Below are 13326 nucleotides of genomic sequence, written 5' to 3' on the forward strand. Positions count from 1 at the left end.
TCGGCTTAGGCTTAAAAAGCTGTAATGAGCGCGAGAGGCTTTCATTTAACACAGCAGGGATACAAACTTGTTGTCTCGTAAATAATAATACATACTAAACATAAAACACTCCAGGACTGATAACTTCAGACATCACTGGTTAAGTTCCCAGTTAAGTCGTTTTTTTTAATAATACTTTAGTTTAGCAAAGAATAAACTGATAGATGATCGATTCTGTGCCATATTGGACTTCTTGAATGTCATCCGACAAAATGAATGCACTGGACCCTAACATTTTGACAGCGGCGCTAGCAGCTTGCTTACTACCAAGCCTCAAGGCGGACCGGAAGAAAGGAAAAGAGCAGGAAGATGAAATGGAAATGAAGGAGCTGGTGAAGGTGCTGGGTTTGTCCAACTACCACTGCAAGCTGCTGTCGCCGGTGCTGACGCGCTACGGCATGGACAAGCAGAGCGGCAAGGCCAAGCTGCTGCAGGACATGAACCAGGGTGAGATGTTCGACTGCTCCCTCCTGGGAGACCGGGCCTTCCTCATCGAGCCGGACCACGTGTCCACCGTGGGATACGGCAAGGACCGCTCCGGCTCCCTGGTCTACCTCCACGACACCCTGGAGGAGATCAAGAAGGCCAACGGCAACAGGGAGTGCCTCATCCCGGTGCACGTGGACGGAGACGGCCACTGTCTGGTGCACGCCGTGTCCCGGGCCCTGGTGGGCCGAGAGCTGTTCTGGCACGCCCTCAGAGAGAACCTCAAGCACAACTTCAAGAGGAACCTGGACCGCTACAAGGCTCTGTTCCAGGACTTCATCAGCGACGCCGCAGAGTGGGAGGACATCATAAAAGAGTGCGACCCCAATTTCACTCCCCCTGACGGAACGCCTCTCGGCCTGAGGAACATCCACATTTTCGGCCTGGCCAACGTCCTCCACCGGCCCATCATCCTGCTGGACTCCCTGGAAGGGATGAAGAACTCTGGGGACTACAGCGCCACCTTCCTGCCGGGGCTTCTGGACGAGGACAGCTGCAAGGGCAAAGACGGGGGATTCAACAAGCCCATCTGCATCGCGTGGAGCAGCTCGGGTCGCAACCACTTCATCCCTCTGGTGGGCATCAAGCACACCGTGCTGCCCGTGCTGCCCGCCCAGCTGCTGCCCAAGGCCTGGGGCGTCCCCCAGGAACTGATCCGGAAGTACATCCGCTTGGAGCCCGACGACAGCTGCGTGATCGGCGGCGACCGCGGCCTCCAGGACGGGTACCTGATGCGCCTGGGTAACGCCATGGACCAGGTGTTCATGGAGGACCACGGCGGCGTCCATCCCTCCCTGGTGGCCGAGTATCACCACCAGAGATACACGGAGAGTGTCGGGGTCAAACCGGAGGAGGTGACAGAGGAGGTGCGGAGGATGGTGTCGGAGCACCGGCTCTACCGCTGCACCCTGTGCCGGACCTTCCATCAGGGCAAGCTCCTCCCGGCCGAGTGGCTCGCGCCCGGCGGTAAGTACTACAACTATGTCAAGTCGTACCATGGCCGTCTGGAACCAGACATGCGATACCGCGTCATGCTAGAAGTCTGGTGTACGTACGACCCGCAGCAAGACATGCTGCTCTTCGACGACAGCTCCTTACGGTGCTCCAAGTGCCTCGAGGAAGGGTTCCTCCGGCAAGTCCGCGCAGACGGTTCGGTGGCGTACCAGGACGGCGACCCCACCAGCACGCGCACCACGCAGAGCAAAACCTGCCGCTGCGGTTTCAAGCACTACTATTGGGGGAGGGAGTACGACAACCTGCCCGAGTACTTGCCCATCACTCTGGAGTGGGGCGGCCGGGCGGTGAAGGAGAAAGTCTACTGGTTCCAGTACGAGGCGGACGCGTCGCTCAACAGCAACGTGTACGACGTGGCCACGAGGCTGGTCGACAAGCACTTCCCCGGGGAGTTTGGGAGCGAGACGCTGGTGCAGAGGGTGGTGAACAGAATACTCCTCATCACCACCAAGATGAGCCAGCTTGACCACAAACCCATAGACCCGTATTCTGAGGCCTCCAGGCAGAACTACAGGCAGGAACTCCAGCGGGCCCTAGCTTTGCGATTTCTGGCCAATTTGTGTGGCACTGGTGAGCAGTGACCACACGACTCCGATCAGCGCTCCAATTTCCAAAGTGGAAAATTACCTAGATGTTGAATCAAAAGGGCTCTCTGTCCGAAAAGTGCCCGATTACTTGCGCGCTCTCAGTAGAGGCCAAGGAAGTGAATCCCCCAAGGTTTCCCTTTTTTTCCCTTAGCTGTATGTAGACCTTTTTTTTTCTTCCTGTCTTTGTGAAGGGTCTGTCATCTCAGATCTTTGTGAAGGGTCTGTCATCTCAGATCTTTGTGAAGGGTCTGTCATCTCAGATCTTTGTGAAGGGTCTGTCATCTCAGATCCAACTTGCCGCCGCCGCTCCATATTTACGGAAGGACCAACCAACCACCAACATGACGTTCCAACATGGATTACATCACCACAGCTGCACTACTGCCAACGGTGTCTTGTTCGGTCTCCCCAACACAGTCATGGACAGACTGCAGTATGTTCTCTCTCTAGGTCGTCCTCAGACGAGCTTTCCATCGTCGCTTCCAGTCATCCCGGTTCTCCATGCACCCGGCCAGCTCGCTGGTGCTTTGCACTCCTGCGTCTTTCTTGAGTACATCCACATATGTTAGTGTGGGACGTCCTCGTGACCGGTGCCCATGTGTTGGTTCCCACAGCACCAGTTTGCTGGCTGAAAGCTCCTGGTGTCTTTGGCAGTGTCCTGCAAGTCTCCTTCTCCTGGCTGCTATTTTATCGCTCACCCTTAATATTCCAGCATACAGATTCTTGTTGGTAACATGTGTACCCTTGCCGATGTTGAGCACTACACGTAACATTCTGGTGTAGCACCCGTCTAGAGACTTCTGCAGAGTTGGCTTCAGGGTCCAGCATTCACTGCCATATAGGAAAACAGACTCTACCGTCGCATAGAAGAAGCCGAGTTTGGTTTTCCGCTGCCAGAGTGCTCACCCGTACCAGACGCTGTCAGCACATCACCCCCACCCTCAAACGCCTTCACTGGCTTCCGGTCAAGTTCTGCATCACTTACAAACTGCTCCTCCTCACCTATAAAGCTCTCCATGCCCTCTAGAGCCCCTCAGTACCTGTCGGACCTCCTTGAGGACTACTCCCCGGCGTGGAACCTGAGATCTGCTGACCAGGGGCTCCTCACCGTCCCTCCCAGCAAAAAGCGGACCCTTGGGGATAGAGCCTTCAGTGTGGCGGCCCCAACCCTCTGGAACTCCCTTCCCTTGGGGATAGAGCCTTCAGTGTGGCGGCCCCAACCCTCTGGAACTCCCTTCCCTTGGGGATTCGCCAGCTGCCAACATTGGACTCTTTCAAGTCCGCACTGAAGAGACATTTATTTATTCAGGCTTTTGGACAATAATGTGATTGTTTCTGTTTTTGAAAGGCGCTATATAAATTCAAGTTATTATTATTATTATTAGCTGGGGCCCATTATATTACACGAACGAGCAAGAACGTCTTTTGACCAGTGGACTGACTGGGCTCGACTCTCTCTGCCTTGCCCACGGAGGTAGACGCTACTATCGTCATCAGACCAAACACAGAAGAAGCGGTTTAAAAGGGCGTTTGTGCACGGAGAGCAACTCCATAGAAATGAATGGGTGGGGATTTTCCAGTGGCATTAGGCCTAACCTATAGTTAGGCCTAAATCAGAAATTAGCCTGCAAAAACAAATATGTTGCTACATATTGTACATGTACTGTAAGCCCCTCCCATACACAAAATGTGTTCCCGGCCTGAATCGGATATTATTTACAAAAGACTATAAAATAAAAAAGACAACACAAATCAATCACACCCGGTATGAACTGAGCGATAATTTGCATGCGTTAATTGCATTTAAGCATCCCGGCCGAAGCTTGGCCAATGTGGGGTGGTACTGGACATAAGTACAAACAGACAAAAGAGTGAATTAAGTTCAAACAGACAAAGCCAGATGTAGGAACGGCTAGCAACGCTTAAAAATGTTCCACCGACCTGGACAAGGTTGCCACGTACACATTTGATTGTGCACTACACACACACACACACACACACACACACACACACACACACACACACACACCTACCTCTCCTCGTATGGGCCATTCTGTCCGTGTCTGTGACATCAGCTGTGGTGATGTCGGTCTCTGCATATGTATCCCCCACAGTTAGTACAGCCATGAACCAGCGACAACAGCCCTGCTAATCGGGCTCAGCCCTATTAGCACGACTGGTTGTGCGTTGGACTGGCGAGTGGGAGTCCCGGGTTCAATCCCCGCTTCCGCGTATCACTACAATCTGGCGTTGTCGGCAGGATGAGGAGCGTGATATCCTTGCTTGAGGGATGTGAAGTGTGAAGCGGGAGGGTGCGCTCCAAAGATCAGGGGGGTGATTGTAGCCCCCACAGTTAGTACCAGCCATGAACGAGCGACAACAGCTCTGCTAATCGGGCTCAGCCCTATTAACACAACTGGTTGTGCGTTGGACTGGCAAGTGGGAGGCCCGGGTTCAATTCCCACCTCCGTGTCCCATTACACATACTTTTCTATGACGTTAGTCTCGTGTGACGTTCGTCTTGTGCTCTTACGGACACCTTGTGCTCTTAGGGCACTGTGTCGGACCCAGCTGCATGACATTAAAAGGTTGGAGACTTGACTGATGAGTTTTCATTGTTTTATTTAATAACTTGACGTAGAAACTGAGAAAGAGCAAATAATAAAATGCATGTCATGATCACAATACACGTCATTTCATAAAGCAAATTCATAAGACATTTCACGTGAAACCCATAGCCTACGATATGAACAGTCAAATGTGTACAATGCAACGATAAACATCAAACAATATAACAATAAGACCAATATCCCTCAGTGACAATATTAGATTTGACAAATAAAATAATCACCTTTTCCCCCCTTCCAGCTATAGGCGCTGAAGTGACATGGCCTCCGTTTGTTCCATTAGTTTGTCTGTCTGTCCTTCCTTGAAGTCGAAGCCTTGGCCATCTTTTCCTCCCTTTAAGCTTTGGCCGTCCTTTCCGTATCAAAGCTTTCCATGAATCTATTCCTGCATGTCTCAATAGACCATATTCACACCGCGGCCATCTTGGATCACATGACTTCCTGGGATAGCAGCCTGCATTACAAACCATTGTGAACAATGGAGCGATGGTCCCAAAATATGAGTTCTATTCAACCAATTTCTTTTGACCAAATTGACAAATGGGCAGATGACAACATCAACATCCCCAAAAGGATTAAATAGAAGGGTACATCCACAATATTCATGGTAGTTAGGTTGCAACCTTACTATGTACAAAGACTTGCTATCTGTGCAGTGCTTGCTCCACTATCATGGAGCTATTTGTTGTTAGATTGTTTCTGATTAATATGCAAAAATCGCGATACAGTAATATTAACTATATGATGGCAGAGCAAGCACTAGTCTGCATACTGTAGCAAGTCTTTGTACAGAGTAACACTGCAACCTAACTACCATGAATATTGTGGATATACCCTTCTATTCAATCATTTGGGGATGTTGATGTTGTCATCTGCCCATTTGTCAGTTTGGTCAAAAGAAATTGGCTGGCTGAACAGAACTCATATTTTGGGACCATCGCTCCATTGTTCACAATGGTTTGTAATGCAGGCTGCTATCCCATGAAGTCATGTGATCCAAGATGGCCACGGTGTGAATATGCGTGTCTATTACGACATGTCTCCATTCCATTCCGACACTAACCCTAAACCTAACCTCTATGGAAGTGTTGCCACTCCGACAATAAGAAGTCACTGTCGGAGTGGAGACATGTCGGAATGGAGCGTAGCAACTGGTAAGACTATGCAAGGCTACTGGAGCATTTTAAAAGGGATTGGGAGAACAAACAGGGGAAACCAAATCAAAGCGACACTGCTTCTTCTAGTGGTTTCCGTGCTTCAGGCAGAAACCAAACTACAAGCCTGTAGTGAACGAACACCAGGCTTTCCCCCAGAAAGCCTGGTAGGCAAGGTTAGTGGCTCCTGAAGTTTGTACAGGAAACTAGTCAAAATAAGGCATTGGAGACCATACTTGACAGGATGCCCTTCAAAATAAAAGTTTAAGGGACAACACCTTTCTAAACATAGAGAACCTCCCTGCGGGTCCGTTACGGGCACGGCCAGATATCTGACGACTGCGGCAACGTTGCAGGCAACGGCGGTACGATACCCCCTCACCTTTGAACCTTCACACTCGTGAGTGTCAACAAAGTGACGTATACTTCCAGCATTTAGGACTGTCCCATTGGTCAGTGAGTGTCTATCGGGTGAGAGCATAGACAATGTAAAGGTGGACGCCTCCTTGGGCTCTGGGCCATCCGTCTTGGTTGATGGGCAACTTTTCCCAGACTGCATGGCTGCAGGCGTGGACGCTTCCACGTGTGTCACAGAAGGGGACGTTCAGTTGAATTGAAGTCCCGGATAACATGCTCTGCGATTGGCCAGTAGTTTCTTTGAGTGGCAGGCTGCAGGGGCAGACGGGAGCGTGTCGCTGTTACTACATGTCATCTTTTCGACACCCGACTCCAACCCTCACCCTAACCTTAACCTCCGTGGAGTGAGTCACTAACCCTCACCCTAACCTTAACCTCCGTGGAGTGAGTCACTAACCCTCACCCTAACCTTAACCTCCGTGGAGTGAGTCACTAACCCTCACCCTAACCTTAACCTCCGTGGAGTGAGTCACTAACCCTCACCCTAACCTTAACCTCCGTGGAGTGAGTCTCTAACCCTCACCCTAACCTTAACCTCCGTGGAGTGAGTCACTAACCCTCACCCTAACCTTAACCTCCGTGGAGTGAGTCACTAACCCTCACCCTAACCTTAACCTCCGTGGAGTGAGTCTCTAACCCTCACCCTAACCTTAACCTCCGTGGAGTGAGTCACTAACCCTCACCCTAACCTTAACCTCCGTGGAGTGAGTCTCTAACCCTCACCCTAACCCTAACCTCCGTGGAGTGAGTCTCTAACCCTCACCCTAACCTTAACCTCCGTGGAGTGAGTCACTAACCCTCACCCTAACCTTAACCTCCGTGGAGTGAGTCACTAACCCTCACCCTAACCTTATCCTCCGTGGAGTGAGTCTCTAACCCCCCCCCTTAACCTCCATGGAGTGAGTCACTAACCCTCACCCTAACCTTAACCTCCGTGGAGTGAGTCTCTAACCCTCACCCTAACCTTAACCTCCGTGGAGTGAGTCTCTAACCCTCACCCTAACCTTAACCTCCGTGGAGTGAGTCTCTAACCCCCCCCTTAACCTTAACCTCCATGGAGTGAGTCACTAACCCTCACCCTAACCTTAACCTCCGTGGAGTGAGTCTCTAACCCTCACCCTAACCTTAACCTCCGTGGAGTGAGTCACTAACCCTCTGGTCGAAATGATGGGCGTTCGCCCATCCCCGCGGTGGACGAGGTATCTAGCTTTTTATATCTGTGGGTGAGAGTACAGCAGTGCTGAACCATGAACCTGTTTTGAACCCTTGAGCTTGTGACCCCACAGAGCCTGTGGCACAGATATAAAAAGTTAGATACCTCCTCCGCCGCTGCAGTTCATTGGCGCGACTGGTAAAACAGGACTGGCGGAAGTGTGGAACTGTGGAAGGCACTCTGGCAGACTCTGCCCCCTTCAGTGGGAAAGAGGGAGTCCCGCCAGTCCAGCGTCAGTCCAGCGTCAGTCCCGCCTGATTTGGAATTGCACATGCGTTCTGGGCGGAGCCGTTTGTTTTCACCCCCGTCGGCAGGTTAGTTACTCACCAGCATTAGTTTCAGTGAGGTTAGGTTTAGGGTTAGGTTTAGGCATAGTTTTACTGAGGTTAAGGTTAGGTCAAGTTGTCAGAGTTCGATCAGTACTGTTTACATTTAGGAATCATATTTTGTGGTTCCTTCCTGCAAACAGTTCTGAGGGAATGATTGCACTCGCCATAATTTAAATGTGTAGGAGAGGGCTAGTATATTCTATACATTTCTTAAGTTCCCTGTGGTTATAGTCTGTTTGGACTATGTGTTAGGGTTTAAATTGGTTATGTTTTAGGGTTTTTAGGGTTTATAATTCTAAACTCCTCTGTGAGGTTAGGTTTAGGGTTAGGGTTAGGGTTAGAATTGTAACACTCCCCTGTGAGGTTAGGTTTAGGGTTAGGGTTTAGGGTTAGGGTTAGAATTGTAAAACTCCCCTGTGAGGTTAGGTTTAGGGTTAGGGTTTAGGGTTAGTCCTTATGGGTTTTATGGGGGTTAGGTTTATAATTGGTTATGTGAGTTTAGTCATTATAATTTTAAATATACTGTGTCTAACCCCTTGGACACCTCTTTGTTTTCTCTTACAATAGGGGTCCAAGTGTGTTAAAAGCCCTATCAGGCCCAGTATCAGTGGTGTTCACACTCCTTCCTGAGGCATGACAAAGGCACTTTTGGTCCTTTGTTATTCATTCAGGTCCTGGGGGTCCTTTGTGGCTTGGAAGTAGGTGTCCCAGGTTGAGGATTAGTGTCTTAGGGTTTTGATGTTTGTCAAAACAAGAAGATGTGAGTTTTAATAGTTCAATCCTGTTGGATATTTTGTTGACAGCCTTTTAATCCAGGCTTTCTCATGGAACTTTCTTTCTGCAACTGTCCAATTCCTGTTGTGTTCCAAGCCACAGACTTGCATGGCCTGTATTCCATGTGTTAGGAAGTGTTGTACTATTAGTAAATGTGTTTCTTTCTGATTATTTATATTATAACGATGCTGGTTAAGCCTGCAGTTAATGGAGTTAGGGTTAGAGTTAAGGTTAAGTTTAGGTGGTCGCACCTCCGCGCGGTCCAAGCGAACAAAAAGGAGCGCTCCCTAGCTCCAGTTCAGCCAATCAAAAGCTTCCATGGGCGGGGTTTGCCCAGAACTCATGTGTGTTTCCAAATAACGCGGCAGTCCCGCATCCGATTGGCCTACTGAGCGTCCCATTCTGTCACGCCCAAGGAAGCGTCCTTCAGAATTCCGGAAGCTTGCCAGTCCTCTTTGACCAACTCCCCCTGTCGGAGGAGGAGGCGTCTACCTTTATATGTCTATGGCCTGTGGGCTCTTCGATCACAGACCCAACGCCTCTTCCGGGTTATTCTTTTAACACAGGAGTGGATGGGGGTCAATGCCTCAGTCATTTAACACAGAGTGGATGTGGGTCAATGCCTCAGTCATTTAACACAGAGTGGATGGGGGTCAATGCTTCAGTCATTTAACACAGAGTGGATGGGGGTCAATGCTTCAGTCATTTAACACAGAGTGGATGGGGGTCAATGCTTCAGTCATTTAACACAGAGTGGATGGGGGTCAATGCTTCAGTCATTTAACACAGAGTGGATGGGGGTCAATGCTTCAGTCATTTAACACAGAGTGGATGGGGGTCAATGCTTCAGTCATTTAACACAGAGTGGATGGGGGTCAATGCTTCAGTCATTTAACACAGAGTGGATGGGGGTCAATGCTTCAGTCATTTAACACAGAGTGGATGGGGGTCAATGCTTCAGTCATTCAACACAGAGTGGATGGGGGTCAATGCCTCAGTCATTTAACACAAGAGTGGATGGGGGTCAATGCCTCAGTCATTTAACACAGAGTGGATGGGGGTCAATGCTTCAGTCATTTAACACAGAGTGGATGGGGGTCAATGCTTCAGTCATTTAACACAGAGTGGATGGGGGTCAATGCCTCAGTCATTTAACACAGAGTGGATGGGGGTCAATGCTTCAGTCATTTAACACAGAGTGGATGGGGGTCAATGCTTCAGTCATTTAACACAGAGTGGATGGGGGTCAATGCTTCAGTCATTTAACACAGAGTGGATGGGGGTCAATGCTTCAGTCATTTAACACAGAGTGGATGGGGGTGAATGCTTCAGTCATGAGATATCTGAATAAATGTACCCTTATGGACAGGGCTGGACCAAACATGGACATAGTGACATCATCAACTTGTGACCAGAGCGCCGGTCCCTATTGAGTGAAAGACAAATTAAACTAGAAAAGAAAATTTCTACGAAATTTTAAGTGTGCCTGCAGCTCGGTCTGTGCAACCTTGTGTAGCGGTTGGTTTTAGCATTAGCGTTACATTTACGCGTCTGTACGACAAACGGTTCACGAGGTAAAGGGTCACTTCCTGTTTGGTGAGGGGCACTTCCTGTTTGGCGAAATAGAGATTTTTGAGATAAAAAAAAAAAATTGAGAAAAAAAATTTTTTGAGAAAAAAAAAATTTTGAGTAAAAATAATTTTGAGAAAAAGAAATTTTTGAGAAAAAAAATCTTTTGAGGAAAAAAAAAAGTTTTTTGAGAAAAAAAAATTGAGAAAAAAAGTTTTTTGAGAAAAAAAAATTGAGAGAAAAAAAAATTTGAGAAAAAAAAATTTTTGAGAAAAAAAAATTTTTGAGAAAAAAAAAAATTTGAGAAAAAAAAAATTGAGAAAAAAAAATGTTTGAGAAAAAAAAAAAAATTGAGAAAAATTTTTTTTTGAGAAAAAAAAAATGTATGACACCAGCCACAACTCTGTACGATAAACGGTTCATGAGATGTAGAGGCACTTCCTGTTTGGCAAAGGGCACTTCCTGTTATAGAGGGGGCGGGGCTTAATCAATTACAGCTCATCCCTATTGGCTGGAAAAAGACCAAAGTTGTGTGTGCATTTTAAAGTTTAAATCACGTTGCTAGGCAAAAGTATGGCAGAGTTATGTGGCGCCAAAGTTTCTGGTTTATTTTCGGAGTCCCCCATTCAAAGTCAATGGGGGTTTTTGCGCGTAGTTTTTTGCGAATTACGTTGCCATGGTAACGCGGATCGTAAAGAAAAGTAATAGCACACCATTCCCGGCCGAGCCGCACATTTTGATGTATATATTGCGGGGGTGGCGTAAATCGTGCGGCAGTTATTACGTGCCGAAATTTGCAAGAACATTACCGACTTACCGACTTACTGACTTAAGTATGGCGGATTACAATAAGTGTTTTGCCATTGCATTGCATGGCAGGCACACTTAATGAATGAAACATTCATTGGTAGTGTTTTCATTGTAAAACGTTGAGTGGTGCTGACCGCTCCTACATCTGGCTTTGTGTGCTCGGTTTAGTGAGTGCAGTGGGCGGTGACTTTGTATAATCAGGGGATATCTTAGGGCGCGTTCACACCAGGGTTATTTGGTCCGCTTAAAAGGGACCATGGTCCTCTTTCTCCTTTGGTCCGCTGGTGTGAACGTGCAAAGGGACCATGGTCCCTTTGTTTGGTCCGGACCATGGTCCTCTTGAAAAGGCAGGACTCGGTCCCCTTCCAAACGGACCATGGTCCGGTCCTCTGCTGGTGTGAACGGAGCCGGACTTTATAGAGGACCAAACGTAGGTCTGATCAGCCTACAGTACATTCTGCATTGTGTGTTGTTCATTGAAAAACACTATGGAAAAAAGAATAAACGACTACTCGTGAAGCAATTGTAACTTTGGCTACAAGAGACTCAATATTTATGTTTTGCATTTGTGAAGCTGGATTAATAATTAGTTCTAAAAGCATGTATTTCTTACGGGAATCACTGTTGATTGATATGACCCAACCGCTGATATTTCTTGATGAGCTGCAGCCTACATCTATACTATAATTTTGCGAATGTCTGTCTGAGTGAGTGAGTGAGTGAGTGTCTGTCTGTCTGAAACAGCGTTTCTCCTCAGTGGCTGGAGCAATTGATCTGAAATCGTGTGTTCATAGCATATGAACACACCTGACATAACTGTGAAGCCCGTTTGTCACTTTCACAAATCGTATGCTGTATATTAGCATTTTTATGCTGTATCTATATCTATTTAGCCTACAGTACCTTTTGTGACCACACATGTTAAGGGAGGGGCACTGTTGTTCAGGCCATGCACAATCACACACAAACCCACACACACACACACACACACACACACACACACGGGGGGGGGGGGGGGGGGGGGAGTGTGTGTGTGTGTGCAGGCGGGCGGGCGGGCGGGCTGGGGGGGGGGGGGGGGGGGCAGTATCTCTGTAGCCATTAAACGAAACGGGTTTCTTACATTGATGCTCCTACATCATGCAAGCACCAGTTAAAGTTACTTTCCATCCCTCATATACTGTGTGCACAGTGCACATCCCATATCCCACACACTGCACATCATTTTGGAGCTCATATCTTTGAACGGGTAAGGGCTAGTGTTAGTAATTGTATCGTCTCCTCTCCGTGAGCCAGCGCTGCGGTGAGCTACATGGAAACTGGTGACCCATCGTGTGCGGTGACTCCAGGGGTCGCTCTCCGAACACGGTGATCATTGTTTTGACACAAATACAGTCACAAATAAAACTAGAAAAATATTGTTCCTTCGAAACAATTGTGGGCTCGCTTCAAGCCGGAAAACAATGGCTATAAAAGCACAAAATGTCAAGATCGCAGGCAGTGCTCTCTTTGACGTTACTGACGTCAAAGATTGGTCCATTTTGTTCCAAAAATGTGTTGTGCAAAAGTTGACCCGCTGGTGGCGCTATAACAGGCCAATGTGAGAAGGTTGGTATCTGTTCCTTGACCTATTGGGAATGTGCTTGCAAGATTTCATGCACATCCCAGGCTGTGTTCATGATTTGAGGTGTTTTTGGCTTTGGACACTTTATCGCTGCTTGCAGCTATATTTATTATTATTATTTTATAATTTTTTTGTGTGCACTTCATAGGCATGTTAGATAAAGGTCCTTAGATTGCGTGTAGAATGTTTCATGCAAATTGCAAAAAAAATCCTAGAATAAAAACGGGTTTAAGCGTTTTACAAACTGCTCAAAATTATATAGCGCCCCCCTTTGGCCATTTGGGGTAAGATTGGTTTCAGTGATATTTGAACTAACCCTCTACACTATTTTGTCATGAAAATGTGACTTTGCTTGTATGTTTTAGAGGCAGAAGAATAATTTGCATAAAAATGCAATATTGTTTGAATTATTTAAAAAAGCATGTTTCAATTTTAAAGAAATCCGATCTGACAGATCTTTAGATATCGGTCCAAAGTTCACGCAAAAAAAGTTTTGTGCACGTGACGCGAAAATTTCAGAATAAAAGCGGGTTTACGCGTTTTACAAACTGCTCAAATTGGCGGAAAATCTAAGGGCGGAGCTTACTTAACAACGACACAGATGTCTTCAGCTTGAGTCAAAGCACGCGTGTAACAAGTTGCATGTCTTCAAACGAAACGAGTCAAGACTTATGCCCGTTTGAAGT

General features: G+C 47.7%; 1 protein-coding gene across 1 annotated transcript; it reads left to right on the forward strand.

Annotated features, from left to right (window-relative positions):
* Positions 1-251: 251 nt before the first annotated feature.
* On the forward strand, positions 252-2120 carry LOC308286178 (deubiquitinating protein VCPIP1-like; the record flags this gene model as incomplete). Its single annotated transcript, XM_080727134.1, has 1 exon — positions 252-2120. One exon carries the CDS (start codon positions 252-254, stop codon positions 2118-2120), a length of 1869 nt encoding a protein of 622 aa, XP_080583260.1.
* Positions 2121-13326: the final 11206 nt, after the last annotated feature.

This window comes from Nannobrachium achirus (assembly GCF_963921795.1).
Source record: "Nannobrachium achirus genome assembly, chromosome: 5".
Classification (NCBI taxonomy): domain Eukaryota; kingdom Metazoa; phylum Chordata; class Actinopteri; order Myctophiformes; family Myctophidae; genus Nannobrachium; species Nannobrachium achirus.